The following is a 22227-nucleotide window of genomic DNA, read 5'->3' as shown; positions in this document are numbered from 1 at the left end:
TAACAACTTTATGCCAACAAATCCAATAACTTGGACGAAATGGATAAAGCCCTAGAATAGAGAGAAAAAAAAAAGCACAACCACAATAGAAAGTAGCCTTGCATCTATTAAAGAAATTGAATTAGCTACTTAAAATTCCCCACAAAGAAAATTCCAGGCAGGCATTTTCACTGGTGAATTCTACCAGACATTTAGAGCAAAAATAATACTAATTCTACACAAGCTCTTTCAAAACATAGAGAAAAGAACAGTTCCCAATTCATCTTATAAGGTCAGTCTTACTCTGATGCCAAAAGCAGATAAATACATTAAAAGAGAAAATAAAACAAAAACTACAGGCCAACGTATCTAATGATTATAGACCCAAATTCCTAAACAAATTTTGCAACTCTATATAAAAAGGGCAATATATCATGACCAAGTGTGAGTTATTTTAAGACTGCAAGGCTGGTTTACCAGTTGAAAATTAATCAATACAATCTACCATATTAACAGAAAAATTTTAAATACTATGTGATTGTTGAGATACAAAAAAAGCATCTGACAAAATTCAACAATAAAAACTCAGAAAACTGGGAATCAAAGGGAACTCCTTCAGTCTTATAAAAGACATCTGTGAAAAATCTAAAACTAACATCATACTTAATGGTGGAAGACACAGTGCTTTCTCTCTAAAAGAGTATACAAGGCAAGGATGCTCATTCTCACTACTTTAATATTTTACTAGAGGTCTTGACCAATGTAGTAAGATGAAAAGAAAAAAAAAGAAATAAATAAAAGAAACAAAAGGCATTCAGATTGGACAAGAAGTAAAACTGTCCTGATTAACAGACAACATGATCATCTATATACAAAGTGCTAAAGAATCTACAAAAAAATTATATGCAATCAATGAGTTTAGAACGGTCACAAAATTCAAGCTCAATATGGAAAAATCAACCACGTTTCTATGTATTAGCAATCAAATAAAAAGTTTTTTATATGTTAAAAGATTTACAATACAAGACAAAACCATGAAAGAGTATTAAATTTACAAAATATGTACAAGATCTGTATGTGAAAATACAAAACATTGCTATGAAAACTTAAAGAAGGTCTAGATAAGTAAAGAAATGTAACATACGACAGCTTGGAAGACTCCATATTATAAAGATGTCGCTTTTCCCCAAAGTGACTTACAGATTCAGCACAATCCTAATAAAAATCCCAGAAAGCTTTTCTGTAGAAATTAACAAGCCAATTCTAAAATGTGTATTGAAATGCAAAAGAACTAAATTAGGTCAAACAATTTTGAAATAAAAGAACAAAACAGGAGGCTTTACAGTATTTGATTCCAAGTCTGACCATAAAGCTACATTTGTCAAGATAGCGTAGTATTAGCATAAGGATTAGCATAAGCATAAGGATAGTGTAGTATTAGCATATAGGTCAATGGAAAAAGAGTTCAGAAAACATTCCACACAATAAAATACTGAAAACTGATTTTCAACAAAGGTGCCAATAGAATTTACCAAAAATGAATCATGTTTTCAACAAATGGAACTGGAATAACTATACAATAAACTATAAAAATGAACCTCAACCTTTACCTTGTGACACACTCAAAAATTAACTCCAAATGGACCACAGACTTATATGTAAATGATGAAACTACAAAAATTCTAAAAGAAACAGAGGAAAAAATTTTCACAGCCTTCAGATAGGCAAAAAATGTCTTGGGACAGAAAAAGCTCATCATAAAAGAAAAAGAATTGATAAATTAGATTCCATAAAAATTTATAACTTACATGTTTCTAAAGCTACCATTAAGAAAATAAGCTACACTGGGAGAAAATATTAGACAGATACTCATATAGATATCTGAGAGGGAGTTGTATCTCAAATATATACAAAGTCTTGTTACCCAAGAATAAAACCCTATTTAAAAAAAAAAAAGAAAAAAATTGGAACAAACACTTAACAGAAGATACACAAATGGCTAAGAGGTGGTAGAAAAGATGCTAAACATCATTAGTTTTAAAGGACATACAAATTAAAACCACAAAAAAATATGCCAACACAGCCACAAGAATGGTTAATATTTAAAAGATGACAACACAAAGTGCTGGTAATGATGTGGAGCAACTGAATCTCCCATATGTTGCTAGTGGGAAAGAGTTTGATGAATTCTTATGTTAAATAAACACTTTCTGGGATTTTTTGAGACAGGGTCTCACTTTCTCACCCAAGTTGGAGTGCAGTGGCACGATCCTGGCTCACTGCAACCTCCGCCTCCCGGGTTCAAGCAATTCTCTGCCTCAGCCCCCCGAGCAGCAGCTGGACTTTCAGGCATGTGCCACCACACCCAGCTAATTTTTGTATTTTTAGCAGAGGCGGGGTTTCGCCATGTTGGCCACACTGGTCTCAGGTGATCCACCCACTTTGACCTCCCAAATTGCTGGGATTACAGGTGTGAGCCACCATGCCAGGACCTATACTTACTACTAACTACTACGCAATACAGCAATTCCATTGTCAGGTATGGATTCAACAGAAATGGTATGTCTACACAAAGACTTATACATGAGGCACAGAGATCCACCACCTTATCTCACCACTGCCCAAGACACAGTCATGCCTTCTGTTTATAAGACCTATGAAATGTTTCTAAGAAAAAAAAAAAAAAAAGACTACACAAGAAAGCTTATAGCAATTTTATTCATAACAGCCAAAAACTGGAAACCACTCAAATGTCCATCAACAGGTTAATGGATAAATAAATTGAATTGTATACACAAATGGACTATTATGCAGCAATTTTTTTTATTATTATTATACTTTAAGTTCTAGGGTACATGTGCACAACGTGCAGGTTTGTTACATATGTATACTTGTGCCATGTTGGTGTGCTGCACCCATCAACTCGTCAGCACCCATCAACTCGTCATTCACATTTATGCAGCAATTTAAAAAACTGCTGGGCGTGGTGGCTCATGCCCATAATTGCAGCACTTTGGGAGACCATAGCAGGAGGATCATTTGAGCCCAGAAGTTTGAGACCAACCTGGGAAAAAGAGCAAGACTTTGTCTCTATTAAAAACAAAAAAATTAGCCAGGCATGGTGGCATGCACCATGAGTCCCAGATACTTGGGAGACTGAAGCAGAAGGATCACTTGAGACCAGAATTTTGAAGTTGCAGTGAGCTACGACTGTGCCACTTGCACTCCAGCCTGGGCAACAGAAGGAGACCCTGTCTCAAGAAAGAATAAAAAAAGAACAACTGATATAAACAACACGGATGAACCTCAAAAATATGATTCTAAACAAAAGAAGCCTTAAGCGAAAAAGAAAAAATAGCAAATGTAATATTTCATTTACATGCAATTTTAAAAGAAGTAAAATTAATCTACATTGACAAAAAGCAGAACCGTAGTTATGTGGAGCCAACAGCAGGACTGACAGCAAAGGGGCACAAGTAAACTTTTCAAGATGTTGAAAATGTTCTATATCTTGATTGTAGTACTGGTTACATGATGGTATATATTTGTCAAAACTAATTGAACTGTACACTTAAAATGGATGCAACATACTCTTTGTAAATGATACTTCAATAACGTTAACCTCAAAAAAGAATAATTTTAAAATATAGGTGATATAACACATCAAGGCAATTCTATGGGAAAAATATACATATATAATATATATCACAGGGTAGATACAATATCTTTAAACAGCACGGCTCAACAGAACTTTCTACAATGACGTAAATGCCCTACATTGGCACTATTCAATAGGATAGCTACTACTAGCCACATAGCCATTGCAATGTAGTTAAAGTAACTGATGAACTTGATTTTTAATCTTATTTAATTTTGATTATTTAAAATTTAAAAAGCCAACATGAGTACAGGCTTCCACAATGGACAACATGGACCTTAAAAATAGTGCGGGAAAAAAAAGATTTGTTTTTTTTTTTTTTTTTTTTGAGAGCCTGTCACCCAGGCTGGAGTGCAGTGGTGTGATCATAGCTCACTGCAGCCTCGAACTCATGGCTTCAGGATATCCTCCTGCCTTCATCTTCCAAGTAGCTGGAACTATGAGGACTACAGGCATGTGCCACCACATCCAGCTTATTTTTAAATTTTTTGTAGAGACTGGGTCTCATTATGTTGCCCGGTTTGGTCTCGAACTCCTGGTCTCAAGTGATCCTCCCACCTTCGCCTCCCAAAGTGCTGGGATTATAATCATGAGCCAATCACACCTAGCCCCCCAACCCCCGGCCTTTTTTTTTTTTTTTTTTTAGCAAACTGTCTTACTCTTTTTTTCCACTGGTAACAGCTAACTATAGAAATGAGGACTCACAAATGGGTTGATCACAGAGAACTACCTAGTTTGGGGAGAATATTTATGATACGGGTGGATAAAGAGACAGAGAAGAAATAAAAAACATGTTTAAAATGGCATTTGCACAGAAGGATGAAAGAATGTAACTGGGCACAGTGGCTCATGCCTATAATCCCAGCACTTTGGGAAGCCAAGGCAGGTGGATCACCTGAGGTCAGGAGTTCGAGACCAACCTGACCAACATGGTGAAACCCCATCTCTACTAAAAATACAAAAAAAAAAAAAAAGAAAGAAAGAAAATTAGCTGGGTGTGGTGGCAGGTGCCTGTAACCCCAGCTACTTGGGAGGCTGAGGCAGGAGAATCTCTTGAACTCGGGAGGTAGGGGTTGCAGTGAACCAAGATCACACCATTGCACTCTAGCCTGGGCAACAGAGTGAGACTCATCTCAAAAAAAAAAAAAAAAAATGTAGCCAGTAAACTATAGGAGCAACAAACCATGAAATTTAAAAATCTTTTTTGACTTTTTTGGACAACTTCGTAGATATCACGATCACCCACAGTAATGACAGTAATTATTTCCTTAAGGCAGAAAATCATGTCCAATTCCCATTAAGGTCCATATCCTAGCCTATGTCAATTCCTATCTTCCAAAAAACAGTAAACATGTTAAACTATGATACACGGTATGGTATCTCAGACAGACCACTGATCTAAGAGTCAGGGACCTAAGGCTGTGGTTTAAACCCTGCAACTAATTATACTGATCAGCAACCTAATATGGCATTCTCTCGTCCCCAGTTGCTTTGTTGATTAAATGAGAGGTCCCCATTGACACTTAAATGCTAGGACCTAACAACAGTAGTATAACTAGGTTTAGGATAGTATTCTGAAGATAACAGCTTATCCTACAAATGTTATTAACTGAACTGTCTACCCAATTATGAGCACTTTAAAAGAATAAACCAAGAAATCAAATCACTATGTACAAAATCAGGGAAAGCTCATCAATAAATATTCCAGTTTTCTCCACAGTAGTTTATTCATGGCCACCAATGGACTCATACGTTAAAGAACCCTATATAGGCAAAGCACAATACTGCACTATCACTTTCAGATAATCTTTAAATTTTAATGAGAAAAAATACACACAAATACACACCCCAAAGATAAAGAGTTATATGAAAAGCATCAACTTAGTTGCAGCTTGAGTTTGACTAAATATCTTTTGTGATTTAGACCATCTGAGCCATTATTAAGTTAGAAAGCATAATGGGAACTGTTCTATCCTGAAGTCCATCAAGGACACTGTAAGAAAAATGAAACAATGTTTAACATATGAAAAGGAAAGTATTTTTACCAATCTCTGTAAGAGAAAAACATACCCAAATTTATTACTTTGAGAGTACCTTCACCTTTATGATGAAGATAAGCCTTAATAAAACTGTAATTCCATTTTTCCCAGTCTGTTTTTTCCTATGACAGTATCTATGACAGAGGACATTCACTTGTTATCTAACTCCTCCTTTTCCTCTCCTACTCAAGAAAACATATTAAAATGCAGATGAGTGAGTTGACATTAATACAGGAATAATTTAAATTTGCACTAATTTATAAAAAAAGCTGACATTGGTAATAATAACTTGACATATATATCTCAAGAAGTTGAGACGTTAAGTTCAGAACAATTATTTTAATGAATCAACAAACAGGAATACGACTTTCAATTAACTATCTAGTTCCTTGTCTTGTAATCCAAACACAAAGCCTTCCTTAGATTTTAATAGACTAAAGATTAAATGTTCACCTTAAGATTCTGGCACATATATAAACACATGGGTATGTGTGTATGTATACTTGTGTGTATGTGTACATATACATATATACATATATATGGGCTTTCCTCTTGCTTTAATTTCTAACAATTATTTAAGAATTAGCTTGTTTTAACAATCGCCTCACCTGGAAGCACAGTTTTTTCTGGAATTATTTGTTATTAAAATATTCTAGATACTTTGGTTAATTTTCATTAGCTATTTAGAAATATCACAGTAAGTTCCATTAAACCACTACTAGTCAAAATACAGAATCAAGCTAAATAGTAAAGCAGAACATGGATTATACAGATTTAAGATGGCTATTTAAAACCTTGAAAATATATAGTTCGTGTTAAACTTTTTTTTTGTTAGTTCTTTGTTTTTGGAGACAGGATCTCACTCTGTCACCCAGACTGGAATGCAGTGGCCAGATCACAGCTCACTGCAGCCTCGACCTCCCCGATGCAGGTGATCCTCTTGCCTCAGCTTTCCAAGTAGTTGGGACTACAGGGGTGTGCCACCATGCCCGGCTAATTTTTTTATTTTTAGTAGAGACGAGGTTTTGCCTTGTTGCCCAGACTAGTCTTGAACTCCCAGGTTCAAGTGATCCACCTGCTCTGGCCTCCCAAAGTGTTGGTATTAAAGGTGTGAGCCACAGTACACCTAACCCTGTGTCACACTTTTTATTCTGTTCCAACAAACTATATGTATTGAATAAGGCAAATTCTCATTACCCTAGAACAGTAGGTTATCTTGATGATTAGGTGCCCTAGACCTAATTACTTAATTACACAAATAAAAGGTAACCAAACTGCTCTCTTCAAGATAAGGCAGGATAGCCTTACACCCATATTTTCCTTTCAAATAGTTAGTTTCCAAGCTAATTTAACTGGCTTGTTTAATGAATTATCCTCTTACCAATTTGCCTTTCAGATCAACAGTGCAGTTTCCATTAGAATTTACAGTATTCTTTTGTTTCAAACTCTGGCACCTTTTACTTTTCCTCAGTTTTAGATAATCATCCAATAACATTCTTGCACTACTGTTCTGCCATGGTCCTGCAGCTGGAAAGCAACAATCAGCACCTCCTTTACAACTCCATCTTCATTTTATCTAGTCCAATGAAAAAGAGCTGCAACACTGAACCAAACTGACAATATATTCTCATGTTGCTGCTCATAAAAAGAGCTGTCACTTACATGTACAATATTTTCCTTTGAAGATGGTCATTAACAATTATTTCTATTTGAGAATATCTTTCTAAGTAAGTTATAGAACAGAATTATTACTTAAAATTGCCAACAAAATTTGATTGCTTAAATATTAATACATATTAATTATAGTAGTCATAAGACGGATTATACAGCTACTAAAAATAAGATTTTTCAAGTGACAATGAAAATGTACAAATAGAAGTCAGAAAAACAGGAGTCAGTACAATTCTAAATTTGTTAAAAATAAAAAATAGGGCCAGGCACAACAGTTCATGCCTGTAATCCCAGCATTTTGTCAGGCTGAGGTGGACAGGTCACTTGAGCTCAGGAGTTCAAGACCAGCCTGGGCAACATAGCAAGATCTCATCTCTACAAAGAATATAAAAATTGGCCCGGCATGGTGACACATCCTTGTAGTCTCAGATACTCGGGAGGCCGAGGTGGAAAATCACTTTTGAGCTCAGGAGGTCAAGGCTGCAGTGAGCCATGATCTCACCACTGCATTCCACCCTGGGCAACAGAGTGAGATCCTGTCTCAATCAATAAACTAAATTAAATAAAAAATAAAAAATAGTCAAATTGTACATAGTCACACACACACACACACACACACACACACACACACACACACAGTATTAGAAGAAAAATCTCTACAACATTTAACAGTGATTAACCCTGGCTGGCTTCTTCACTTTTCATGCTTTTCTCTATAGATTCTAATCTTTCCACAGCAGACCTGCTTTTATAAACAAGAAAATAATAAATATTATTTATTTATGGTAAATGATATTTTTCAAAAAAGAACAAGAGCCTACAAAAAGAAAGTACAATTTATCCTTGCACAATATGTGATTGAATTGCATAGGTTCACTTACATATGGATTTTCTGCTGCCTCTGCCACCCGTGAGAAAGCAAGACCATCCCCTGCTTTTCCTCCTCCTCCTCAGCCTGCTCAATGTGAAGATGATGAGAATGAAGACTTTTATGATGATCCACTCCACTTGATGAATAGTAAATATATTTTCTCTTCCTTATGATTTGCTTAATAACATTTTCTTTTCTCTAGCTTACTATTCTAAGAATATAGTATATAAAACCTATAATATACCAATATATGTTAATTGACTATGTTATCAGTAAGGCTTCTAGTCAACAGTAAGCTATTAGTAGTTAAGTTTCGAGCGAGTCAAAAGTTATACATGGATTTCTGACTGCACAAGGGAGTCAGCCCCACACCCCCTGAACTATTTAAGTATCAATTGTATACCTAAACACCCCAAAGAGTAACTAGGTTTCACTTATGGGTAAAAGTTAATACCCTCAAGACTTACTCTACCTAAACAGGTTTAGGAAGAGTAAACCTCTTTATCACTGTACTGGACTGGGTTAGCAGTCTAGTAAACAATACTATCAGGGTAATAAAATCTCTCACTGCCCTTGTATGGCTTCCATTAAGAAAATTTCTATTTAAGGAGGCTACAATCTAAGAGCAAGAATCAACAGAATTTTAACTGTTTTCCATTATATATGTAAAAATTAAAGACTACGTTTTGTTTTCCCAATGTAGAAACATCAGGAATGGGGTCAGATACAGTGGCTCACACCCACAATCCCAGTACTTCAGGAGGCCAAGGCAGGAGGATTGCTGACAGCAGGAGTTTGAGACCAAGCTGAGCAATACAGCAAGACCCCATCTCTGTGAAAAATTTAAACATTAGTGGGGCATAGCGGTGCATGCCTATGGTCCTAGCTATTTAGGAGGCTGAGGCAGGAGATCACTTGAGCCCAGGGGTTCAAGGTCTAATAAGCTATTATGCCACTGTACTCTAGACCAGTCGACAGAATGAGACCCTACCCCTAAAAAAAAGAAGGAACAGAAATGACTCTACTTTACAAATATGACTATGTAAATGTGAAGAGAGAGACAAAGAATTAAAGTATAACATGAAAATTTAAATTATTATTTAACAAGTACAATTCTTAATAATAAATAAAGCTTATGTTAAAACACTTATGAGACTATAAATTATTTGAAGGTGTCATTAATCTTTATTTCCTCTAGAACTATATCTGGAAGAAACATAGATAGTAGATAAATGCCATTTGAGTAAGTATCTGTGTAATTCCCTATAGCATACAAAATAGTTTCATATTTATCTCATACATTTCACATAAAATATCTTATATATACATATGTATACAGGGAGAGAAAGAGAGAGAGAGCATGCAAGAGAGAGAGCAAGGGAGAGAGCGAAATCTGAAAGAAGCCATGTTTTAAAATATCTTTTGGGCTGGGCATGGTGGTTCATGCCTATAATCCAAGCACTTTGGGAGGCTGAGGTGGGAGGATCGCTTGAGGCCAGGGGTTCGAGACCAGCCTGGACAATATAGCAAGATCCAGTCTCTACAAAAAATAAAAGAAGTAGCTGGGTTTGGTGGCACACACCTGTAGTTCTAGCTACTTGAGAGGCTAAGGAGAGAAGATGGCCTGAGCCCAGGAGTTTGAGGCTGCATTGAGCCACAACTGAATCACTGCACTCCAGCTTGGGTGACACAGCAAGACCCTGTCTCTAAAACAAACAAACAAACAAACAAACAAACAAAACCTAAATATATCTTGAATGTAATTCATAATTTGAGGTACTAATATTTTGGGGTAAAAACAAAGATAATAAGACTTTTTTTAGATTAACATATATTAAAAATACAACATGCAAGGAATCAGTACAAGGGACAAGTTAGTAAGTTTATCAGAAAAGAAAAGAATAATCACTTTCTGCAATTACTTTTGACTGGGTCAAAAAACACCTCTGCCGCATTTATCTAGGCTTTATATGATACAAAATTTAAGAATCATAACCAACAAGCCACCAGTCTATTTATATATGTCACTTATTCATTGAACAATCAGTTGCTGAGCAGAAACAAGTAGCATAAAAAGACAACTATGATCAACAATAAGGAAGTGAGCCCAATTAAAAAACGGGCAAAAATTAATAGACACCTCACCAAAGAGATATACAGATGGCAAATGAGCATATTAAAAAATACTCAACATCATATGTCACTAGGAAATATTAAATTTAAACAATAAGATGACACAATACACCCACTAAAATGGTTAAAATCCAAAAACCTGATCATACCAAATGCTGGTGAGAATGTGGAGGACAGAAGTTTCATTATTGCTTGTGGAAATGTGAAATGGTACATATTAGTAATGTGACAGTTTCTTACAGGGCTCATCATAGTCTTATATGATCCAGGGATCATGCTCCTAGGCTCTTATCCAAATGAGTTGAACATATATCCAGACAAAAACCTGAACATAAATGTTTATAGCTGCTTTATTCATAACTGCCAAAAACTGGACGTATCCAAGATATCCTTCAAAAGGTGAATGAACAAAATGGTACATTCATACAATGGAATATTACTCAGCAATAAAAAGAAATAAATGATTAAGTCATCAAAAATACATGGATGAACCTTAAATGCACACTGATTAGTTAAAAAATCAGTTTGAAAAGGTTATGTACTGGTATGATTCGAATTAAGAGACATTCTGGAAAAGGTAAAACCACAGAAACAGGAAAAAGATCACTGGTTGCCCACAGTTCAGGGGAAGATGGGTAAGGAATGAATGGGTAGAGCACAGGGGATTTCTAGGGCAGTGAAATTATTCTGTATGATACTCTAATGGTGGATACATGACATGCATTTGTCAATTTAACGGACCTGTACAACAGTAAGAATGAACCCTAACAAACCTATGAACTTCAGTTCATAATAATGTATCAATATTGGTTCATCAATTATAATAAACGTACTATATTAATGCAAGATGTTAATAACAGAGGAAACTGTAAGCTGGAGACAGAGGGTATATGAGAATATAATGTACCATCTGCTCAACTTTCATTAAAATAGTCCTTTAAAAATTTTTTAAGTATGGTTTTTTTGGGGGGAGGTAATTTTTGTTAGTGTCATCATTATATTTTAGAGACAGGATCTCACTCTCTTCCCCAAGCTGGAGTGCAATGGAACAATCGTAGCACTCACTGCAGCCTCCAACTCAGGCTCAATCCTCCCACCTCGCCTTCCAAGTAGCTAGGACTACAGGCGCATGCCACCAGAATTTTATGCCACCATAAAATTCTTTTATTTTTTGTAGAGATGAGGTCTCACTATGTTGCCCCAGGCTGATCTTGAATTCCTTGACCCTCCTGCCTCTCAATTTCCCAGAGTGCTGGGATTACAGGCATGAGCTACTATCATTATTAAAGCATAAGATGCTGAAAAGAGGCCACAGAGTAAATAGTTAAGGGAAAGGTTTAGAAAGCCTTTTGTATGCTGTGCTAAAAACTTTACCTATACTGTATCTTCTGGGCTATGGGAAGTCATTAAACGTTTTGAATGATGTAAGATCTGTTTGGGAAAAAATGACTCTTGGTAATGACACTAGGATTTAGAGTGTGAGGGTAGTTGTTGTTGTTGTTTATGGACAGGGTCTCACAATATTGTCCAGGCTAGAGTGCAGTGGCTATTCACAAGTGCGATCATAGGGTACTACAGCCTTAAACTCCTGGACTCAAGTGATCCTCCTGCCTCAGCCTCTGGAGTAGCAAGAGTGAGATGTAAAGTAAAAACTCCGGGAAACCAATTAGAAGGTTACTGCCATGATAACAGCAATGGTGAATTTTTACTGTGTACTTTTTATGTACCAGGCACTTTATTTCATTTTATCTCATTTAAACCTTAATAGGTCCTGTTATTACTCCTGCATAATAAATGAGAAATTAGGGCACAGAGTGATTAACCATCTCAATGTTATGTGAGCAAAGATAGGAAGATAAGAAGCATGACCCTGTAACGAACTGCCAATAGTTCAGAATTACAGTGGTTTGCCTATCAAAGTTTCAGTGACAAGTGATGAAACTGAAGGCTACATACAGCCACACAGGGAAAGACCTTCTATATTATAGTAACAGGGATTCCTTTTTTACATATAAGCTACAAATACCATGAGTTTCTCCCATTTATATTTTTCCCTCCTATGAAATACTGTTTATTCACTCATTTAAAATCATTTTATGTACCAGGTAAGTGTTAGGTTCTGGTTACACAACAATAGCCTAAGCAGTTCTAATCCATATCATCACAGACCTAAGAGTCAGAATCCATGTGCTCTCTTAAAGTTTAACAGACTAACCCACCTGAGTCTAGTCAATAAGTACACTCCAGCACACCACTTATGATTTGAGAATACTCATTCACTTACTTATTGCTTTCACAATATTTAATAAGACTCTACTACGTACCAAGCACTATTTTCAGTGGTAGAAATACAACAAAGCACAAAACAAAGCTCACTAACTTCATGGTATTAACCTTTTGGTTGGAGGGCAGAGAAGACAAAAAACATAAATGATATAAATTCTGAAAGTTATAAATACTGTTAAAAAATTAAACAGGTAAGAGAACGGAGTGTTAGCATGATAGGTATGCAAGTTTAGAGAAAAATGTTTCAGGCTTCGGGGAAACAAATATATATATATATATATATATATATATATATATGCACAACTGTAGTTTGAAAATGCATATGTTCCCATTGATCAAAAACTCTTTTAGGTGGAGTAGGGATTCTATGTCATATGTCCTTTCATTCATTCAGCAAGCATTTGCTTGCCTAATCTACTTTATACATGTCACAATAAGAATGCAATCATTAGAAGGAAAATGGAAGGTTTTAATCAGTCTTAAAACCTAAATATAAACGAAGAAAAACATTACAGGAAGAATGCTGTATTTCTCCATCTCTCCACTCCCCTCCTTCTCCCTCTTACATACACACGACAATCAGAAGAGCATCTGACCATTCATTCATGATATCCAGATTTGTGCTTGTTGGTCTTTAACTGGTTTCTCAAGATGTCCCCACATTGAAACACTCTGTGTGGCATCTATCCTGATCTTCAACTCAGAAAATATACTCATTATTCCTTGTCATTAGGACTCTGCACAGTTGCATACAGAAGAGCGTCTCGGCAGGGAACAGTGCAGTTTCACAAAGGGGCCGATAAAATACATAATTTTGGCTTTGGTAATTGCCCTTGAAGATTAAAATAAGAGGAGGAAAATAAGAGCCAAAGAAACAAAAGATTTGCCCGTGATGTGATAGCTAGTTTCGTCACATATTATGTTGCTCATCCCACAGACTGTGGGAATCCCAGAAAGCGCCCCGTTTAAATTTAGATCGTATTTTTAGCAGGGTCCCTTTAACAGAGATTCCGGGAACCTGGGAAGGAACTGAACTGGGCTGACCAAACCGGTCGAAATGAGCACAGGGATTAGATTAGAGCACAGAAATTCTGGCTAGCAATCTGAGAAAGCGGCCAAAGCCAGCCCAGAGAAAAGGGAGGTTTCCTGGGCCAAAGGCTTTCTGACAGGAGACACAATAGGATGATACCTCTGGGTCTTACCTTCACTGAGGTTTCTACCCGACAGGTTTAACTGGCCGCTCTTCCTCGCTGCCTTCAATAGCCCTTGGGGTACCGAGGTACCGCAGTCTCTTCCAGCGGCTTTGAAACCAGCGCGGGGATCCTGCCCCGCTATCCGCTTCAGGCGCGACATGTTCAAAGTCCTAAGTCCAGAAGCTGCAGCCCCGCCCGTGACGCTTAAAGGTGGCGCCGCTGGGATGCCACGCCCCTTTCGTGAGCGCGCGCTCTATGAGCCTGGCTCGCGGACTCGCGCTGGGCCTTCACTCTCTGCGGCGCAGTCCAGATGTCGTCAGCACCAGCGCCTGGCCCGGAGGACAGAGAAGCCCTTTCCGTTGCCGGTGCCGGCCTAGCGTCCTGGAATTACTTCGCTCAAGTAAGTGCGTTTGACGGGCTTAAGAGGGGTTTTGGGGTTTATTGTTTAAACTGTTACTGCGACTCCACCCTTCTCCTCCGTGCTTCCACCGTGGCGAGGGTGTCGGGAAAGATAACCCTCTCTTCTCCCCTCTCCTAGTCTGAACGTGGGCCTGAACTAAAACTTGAGATCTGGGCGCGGTCGGCAGCCTTTCTGGACCCCAGCCTATGTTTGTCGCTTGTGGTGGTGGCGCCAGACCTCCGGCGTACGGAGAAAAACAAATTTTCTGTTCTTAGGACCTGTACTCTGACACCATTCTTGTTGTATTGAGGGTACATAGCCCACCCAGCAGAGGAGGTAATGTGAAGTGGAAGAACTGGCAACATAGAAGACAAAAACAAAAATCCTTAAAATGTAATAAATGTTCTCTGTATCAGACAGTTTAGGGAAACAGGTAGTGGTACAAGCTTTAGTGAAGCTCAGACAACTTGGATTTTTGAGCCCCAAAAAACAAGTTCAAATCTCAGCTGCTTCACTTTAGAAACTGTGTTAACTTTAGGCAGTTTACTCAACCGCTTTTAAAGCTCATTCCTCTTTTTCATTACTTTGGGGATAATTCCTACCGCATAAGGTTTTTGAAATAAGTGAAGATAAAAATTTGAATCTTGAGTTCATGGTAAGTCCGGAATAATAGCAAATGAAAATTTTGTTCAAGTCGGTGTTTCCTAGGAAATTAAAGTTTTCATCTGAAATGTACAACTTATTGATTCATTCAACAAGTAATTATTAAGATTCATCCTGCCTAGTATGTACTATCCTGGGTGCTAGACTTTTCTTTTGCCTGAAATGATTTTGTTTTAAAAGCATATGCCAGGGAATACCATTCTAACCCCCAACAAGTCTACTGAGGATTGGTAGAATAGTTGAAAGGTAGGATGAAGTCCCTTTGACAAATTCTTCATCACGCACTTTTACCTGAGTCCAGGTTATTGCTACCTGTAAAATTCGGTTTTTAACTCTACCCTTTTTGTTCTTAGTTCTGTAGAGTCCTTTACAGTAATATCGAACAAGAGAAAGTTACCAATAGTTGTTACCCTGCAAAAAAAGCAAAGAGTGGATTTTTGTCTTGAATTTTTTTTTTCTTTTTTTTTTTTTTGGAGACAGTCTCGTTCTGTCGCCTAAGCTGAATTGCAGTGGCGTGATCCCGGCTCACCGCAACCTCCGCCTCCCGGGTTCAAGTGATTCTCCTGCCGCATTCTCTCCAGCACAGGGATTATAACCGCGCACCACCACGCATGGCTAATTTTTGTATTTTTTAGTAGAGGCGGAGTTTTGCCATGTTGGTCAGGCTGGTCTCGAACTCCCGGCCTCAAGCGATCCGCCGACTTCGGCCTCCCAAAGTGCTGGGATTACAGGTGTCAGCCACCGTACCCAGACTGAGTTTTAAAGGAAAACGACCATAGCAGCTTTTGCAAGGTTATTAATGAGGTCCCTGGTCAACTTGCCTTCACAGTAATGGTAATAGCTGCCTTATTGGGCCCATACCAAGCTCAGTGTTAATAATACCTCTCTTTGCTATTTCTTATTTAACACAGTGACTAATTTTGCAGATGAGAAGATTGAGGCTAAAAGGGGTAAAGAAACTTACCCAACCTCACAAGTTTCTCTGAATAGCACAACAGGAATTTTAACCTAGATCTGTTTCCAAAACCTTTCTTTTTAATCACCATGACTTGCCTAGTGGCTTTTCATAATTCCCAACTTGCTTTTTTTTTAATCCTGCAATCATTGTAAGAGACACTTCAGTTGTTTTTAAGAAGATTTATTTATTAAAGAACCACCTTTTTCTCTTTTGTAGGAAGTAACAACCTACCTTTGGGGAAGTAACAACCCACCTTTGGAGAATTGAATTGCTCGAGTACAAAATTTTACAGTCACCACGCCTCCCCCTACAATAGATTCTTCTTTGGTTCTTTTTTTTTTTTTTTAAGAGACCAGGTCTCACTCTGTCACCCATGATGAAGTACCATGGTGTGATCACAGCTCACTGCAACCTCGAAATCCTGGGCTCAAGCGGTCCTCCCACGTCAGCTTCCTGAGTAGCCATCACACCACCATGCCCAGCTAATTGTTTTTATTTTTTGTAGAAACGAGTGTGTGTTGCCAAGGTTGGTCTTGAACTCCTGGCTTCAAGCTATCCTTCCATCTAGGGCCTTCCAGAGCACTGGGATTACAGGCATGAGCTGCCTCAAGCAATCCTTCCATCTAGGGCCTTCCAAAGCACTGGGATTATAGGCATGAGCCACCACACCCTGCCTAGTTCAATTTATTAAAAAATAACAGCAAGGTATAATTTTTTAATTTGTTGTTCTTGAAGTTAAATATTTCATTATTGACATTTAATGATACTGTATTAAAACATTGTTTCATCTTGTATAAGGAAAGTATATTCTGTTAAATGGCAAAGAGTAATTCTGAAAAAAAAAAATCCCGGTGGCCATATGCTTGTGGTAAACTCCAATAGATATAAACTGACATATGTAAGAATGTACTAGTTACTGTAATACAATGTGTAGTGTGTGCGTGTGTGCGTGTGTGTGTGTGTGTGTGTGTGTGTGTGAGAGAGAGAGAGAGAGAGAGATGGAGTCTCGCTCTGTCACCCAGACTGGAGTGCAATGGCTCAGTCTTGGTCACTGCAACCTCCACCTCCCAGCTTCAAGTGATTTCTCCTGTCTTACCCTCCCAAGAAGCTGGTATTACAAGTATGCGCCACCACACCCAGCTAATATTTTTGTATTTTTTTAGTAGAGGCAGGGTTTCACCATGTTGGCCAGACTGGTCTCAAACTCCTGGCCTCATGTGATCCACCTGCCTCGGCCTCCCAAATTGCTGGGATTACAGGTGTGAGCCACCGCACCCAGCCTGCTGTATTGTATTTATGTAGTAAGTGCAGATTGAGCAAGTTACAGTGAAAATTATTACCTCATGCAATAGAGAAAATAACATGTTTTGTCTCAAATTGATGGAAACTGAAAGCTAATCAACTTCAATTGAGCTTCTTTATGAAAAAGTAGTTATAAGTACTTATGTGAGAATTAGCTCCATTTCAATTGTTTTAAGGAGAATACATTGAAAGCAAAAATTCTAACTCTTTTTCAACACTGGCATTTAAGTCAAAGTATTTGTTTTTTTAGAAAAATTGACTTTATATACATTACTAAAATAATATGAAATGAATGTCTCCTGTGTCAAGGCTGCAGACTACTGCACAGCTACCTTTTGTAATGGAATTGTCTAGCTAGTATTTATTATATTCATTTTATTTATGTGATGAAAGCCTTCCCTCTTCAAGCTTCTTTGCTAAATGCAAAAAGAAAGTGAAGAAACCAAATTTATGTTAAGCCTAAAAATCACATTGGCCAAAGGATACTGTTTTGTTTCATAACAGACAGTAAGACTGTTATCAAAGTATAGCGCAGCTTGTCTCTACCATTAAAATTTATAAAGACATAGATAAAAGGTACAATTGATGGGATGGATTATTGAAGTCTGAAATTATAGTAAGAGTAAATTGAGTTAATTTGTGCAGATTTGCAAGCACATTTGTTTATAAAATGGAGTCAAGTAAGAGCAAAGTGTATTTGTTTGGCAGACATTCCAGGAAGTTTCTTTTTGTGTAAAGTAACAAATTTAGCCTATTTCGAATTGTATTATGTTATCTTTCAGAATATTACCTTATCTATGGGGGCTGCTATCTTATGGTAAAAGTTATTTATTGAGAGAACATTTTAGCTTTCTTTAAAAATTTAGACTTGCAATTTCACATTTGTTTTCCCTTCAGGCCTATCATTGCCAACTTTAAAAGTAGCTAGGAGAGGACATTCTTTTTTTGTTTTTCCTTTTGTTCTGAGACAGAGTCTCACTCTGTTGCCCAGGCTTACTGCAGCTTTGACCTCCCTGACTCAAGGGATCCTCGCACCTCAGCCTCACAACTAGCTGGGACTACAGGCACCTCACTTTTTTTTTTTTTTTTTGGTAGAGATGAAGTTTTGCCATATTGCCCAGGCTGTTCTCAAACTCCTGGGTTCAAGCAGCCCACCTGCCTTGGCCTCCCAAAGTGTTGGAATTACAGGCATGAGCCACGATGCCTGGCCAAGAAGACATTCTTTTCTTTTCAGTGAAGGCAGTACATATTTTGCATTTTATTGATAGTTTCAGATGTGGCTTTGAAATTTGTATTATGTTGTTATTGGAGTCATATATGGTCATTTTTTCTAATGGAGAAAGTGCATTGTCTTTGGAATAATGCATTTGTATATTCTTTGTTTTCTCTGCTTCTCTTATATACTTTTGAATCGTGAAACAGCTTGCTCTAGGAGATTTAATATTTGATTCTAGTATTTTCTGTCTCCCCCGCCCTTTTTTTATTTCCCAAGACAGAGTTTCACTTTGTCACCCAGGCTGGAGTGCAGAGCTTACTGCAGCCTCAAACTCATGGGTTCAGGTGATCCTCCTGCCTCAACCTCCACCCCATGCCCCCCAGTAGCTGCAGCTGTAGGCTCATGCCACCACATCCAGCTAATTTTTTAATGTTTTATAGAGACAGGATCTCCCCATATTGCCCAGACTGGTCTCAACTCCCAGGCTCAAGCAATCCTCCCACCTCAACCTTCCAAAGTGCTGGGATTGGCCAGGTATGGTGGCTCATGCCTGTAATTCCAGCACTTTGGGAGGCAAAAGCAGGCAGATCCCATGAGTTCAGGAGTTCAAGACCAGCCTGGGCAACATCTTGAAACTCTGTCTCTACAAAAAATACAAAAATTAATTGGGCGTGGTGTGGCATGACCTGTGATCCCAGCTACTCGGAAGGCTGAGGTAGGAGGATGGCTTGACCCCAAAAGGTAGAGGTTACAGTGAGCTAAAATTGCTCCACTGTACTCCAGCCTGGGCCACAGAGCGAGACCCTGTGGGGCTAAAATTACAGGTATGAGCCACCACACCCAGCTCTCTATTTTCAACACAAAAAAATTTTAATCCCCAGATTTAGGAAAAATTTTTTTTCCTCTTATACGAGGGCTTTTTTAAAATGTTAGTTTTATTTACTTGAACGTGGAAGAACTAGTAAAAAAAAAATTATCAAAAATGCTTTTAATTTGGGGGTTTTCCAGTTTATTTCATTATATTATAAAAAGAAACTGAAACAAGGGTGGTGGTAAACCAATCCTGCTTATGTCATTTTCAAAAAAGCACTATAATACTGAGATTTGTTTATTGGTTGTTCTAAAATCAGCTGGAAGTGTTTCCTATTATTCACAGTGATTATTACTCCTAACCTTTAAAAGCTAGTGCAGTATTCTTGCTCTGTTTTCCAAGATTAATGTGTTCTCTGACTTAAAGTCTCAGATTTTGTATTAATTGTATGGATTTTATGGGTTTTTTGTTTTTTTTTTTTTTTTTGGCTTTAAACTAGTAAAGTAATACAGAAGTAAAGTTAGGGCACCAAACACTATCTTTATGTTAACACATACACTACTGAGTAAGTCTGTTTTAAAAACAATTTCAATGAAAATCCACTATTTTAAAATTTGACTTTTTATCCACCCCCTCCCCACCCACAATTTTGTTCAATTGGATTCTGCTTGCAATTTCATTTACTTTAAAAAGGGAGATACAGTAAATGTTTATAATTGGCAAATACTGTTTATATAGCAAAGCTTGCCTACAGTTTTAATAAGACACAATATGGTCCCTGAGACTTTATCCTTAAACATCAACTTAAGGAGAAAAATCTGAATAATTTAGTAGTTTGTTAACAATCACAATCAATAGATTGTTAATTTAAAATTTGATACTTAGATTTCTAGACCACATATTTATACTCACAATTTGGTAAGTGCTAGTTTAGCTTTCAGAATACCTTCAAGACTGCTCACAATTTTTTTTTTCTACTTGAGATTGGTTTTTTTCCATCGTTTGCAATATCACAGTTACATATGCTTAAATATTTTAAAGGTATGCATCATTGGAGTGTTGAAATACTAGTGGACATTTAAAGACTTGGTACCTATGATGAAAATCTGTGAACCCAGCCATCATCATTCTAGAGGTACATGTTTTTCACTCAACACTAAATTTATCAGCCATCAATACAACTTTATGGCCATCTCAGAGGTGCTGACATTTTTGCTTTTCTTTTTAACTCATTTCCTAGAAATATTACATCTCTACCATCTCATCCCTCCCCTAAAATAATTACTTAATCAATATCTCCAAGTGCTTTAGACTTCAGCCTGAGCTAATTGTGGCTTGAAACTAACAACAGTTTATTGTTTCAAGTGCCTGGGGTGGCAATTGGGGGAAAGAAACATGGCCCTTAAAAACTACTTACTGTACTTTATTTTTAGGAACTAAAATTGTTTAATTTTAGTAAAATTGTGAGTAGTATTTTACTTTTTAAAAATTTATGCTTTGGTTATTTGATAGTTTTTTTGTTCTGACCCATGTCACGGTACTTTTAATTAATATTTATTTATTTATTTATTTATTTTTGAGATGCGGTCTCACTCTGTCACCAAGGCTGGAGTGCAGTGATGAGATCTTGACTCACTGCAACCTCCACCTCCTGGGTTCAAGCGATTCTCTTCCCTCAGCCTCCCAAGTAGCTGGGATTATAGGCACACACCACCACACCCGGCTAATTTTTGTATTTTTAGTAGAGTAATTTTGTATTTTTGGAGTTTTGCCAGGCTGGTCTCAAATTCCTGACCTCAGGTGATCCACCCACCTTGGCCTCCCAAAGCATTGGGATTACAGGTGTGAGCCATTATGCCTGATTTTAATTTAATATTAATCAAAAATAGGTGCAATTGTTTTGTGTCTTTTTATATTGGTGTCATGTTTGCATTGCAGTAGCCTATTTAAAGAGAAGCGGCATCTAATAATGGTATAATTCTTATCTTTACTATAACTTAACTGTTTATAGGGTATGTTCTTATCAATTTAATTTTGACAATAATGCTGTAAAGTAAGACAAGTATTACTGTTGTTAGTCATCAATTGAAAAGATGAGAAAAGCCAAGTGTGGTGGCTCATGCCTGTAATCCCCCAGCACTTTGGGATGCCCCGGTGGGAGTTCAAGACCATCCTGGGCAACATAGGGAGACCCTGTTTGAACAAAAGTTTAAAATATTAGCTGGGTGTGGTAGTGTTAGCCTATAGTCCCAGCTACTGGAGGGGTGGGGGTAAGGGGCTGAGGCAGGAGAATCACTTGAACCCATGAGTTTGAGGCTGCTGTGAGCTCTGCACTTCAGCCTAGGTGACAGAACAAGACCCTGTCTCAAAAAAAAAAAAAATTAAAAAGAAAAGATGAGGAAATTGGAGAGTTGGAAACTGACTTTCCTATAATGACATGTAACATTTGTTCGGTGCCTATGTGTTGGGCACTCTGCTGAGTGCTTTGTATTCATATTTTTAATCTTAGAACTTCAAATGGCATCATTATCCCCATTTTTCACATAAAGGACACATTAGCTCATGTGGTTAATTAGAGGAAGTATTTATTACAGTAGATGAGAACACACATAGGGGAGTAGAATTAGGGAGTAGAATAGAAGCCGCTTACGTTTTTTACAGTCATATAGTTTGAGTATTTAGCATTAAACTTATTGCTTTATAATTTTTAACATGCCACAAAAAAACCTATGTTAAAATATGAAATCTAAACAAGAAACTGTTCTCACTATGTAAACTAACTCTCCTGAGTTATATCTTTCATGTGAGTTTAAATTTCTCTGGATTTATTATGAGAAGACATAGTAGGAGACAGTACAACATAGTGGAAATACAGGCTTTGGCGTGAGATGTAGTACCTGGTTTGGTTTTTTTAATCCCTCCTCTACTATTACCTGCTTTATGTGTTAGACAAGTTGCTTAACTTTTCTAAGCCTTAGTTTATTTATAGAATAGTCATTATAATAGTTATTTATTCTAAGCATTTGTATTAGTATTCTCACTATCCT

At 37.3% G+C, this 22227-nt stretch overlaps 2 protein-coding genes across 13 annotated transcripts in view; one reads left to right on the top strand and one right to left on the bottom strand.

Moving 5' to 3' along the window:
- The window catches only part of LRRC40 (leucine rich repeat containing 40), a 63790-nt gene extending 49741 nt beyond the window's left edge, over positions 1–14049 (bottom strand). Inside the window, 1 exon segment of one of the 2 annotated variants that reach the window (NM_001261023.1) lies at positions 13840–14049. In NM_001261023.1, the coding sequence (NP_001247952.1) occupies positions 13840–13990 (151 nt within the window). In that variant the 5' untranslated portion in view covers positions 13991–14049. 2 annotated transcript variants of the gene reach the window in all.
- Positions 14050–14173: 124 nt separating this feature from the next.
- Positions 14174–22227, top strand: part of SRSF11 (serine and arginine rich splicing factor 11) — a 46275-nt gene continuing 38221 nt past the window's right edge. For 7 of the 11 annotated variants that reach the window (XM_001098069.4, XM_028832475.2, XM_028832473.2 and 4 more), the window contains exon 1: positions 14174–14230. The gene's annotated coding sequence lies outside the window, so the exon portion shown is untranslated. Of the gene's footprint in view, positions 14231–20221; positions 20316–22227 lie in introns of all 11 variants that reach the window. The other 4 variants (XM_077954244.1, XM_077954229.1, XM_077954196.1 and 1 more) reach the window with 1 other exon arrangement.

Source organism: Macaca mulatta, chromosome 1, assembly GCF_049350105.2.
Source record: "Macaca mulatta isolate MMU2019108-1 chromosome 1, T2T-MMU8v2.0, whole genome shotgun sequence".
NCBI classification, from domain to species: Eukaryota; Metazoa; Chordata; class Mammalia; order Primates; family Cercopithecidae; genus Macaca; species Macaca mulatta.
The sequence above is the reverse complement of the archived record's forward strand: the minus strand, read 5'-3'. Positions and strand labels throughout refer to the sequence as shown.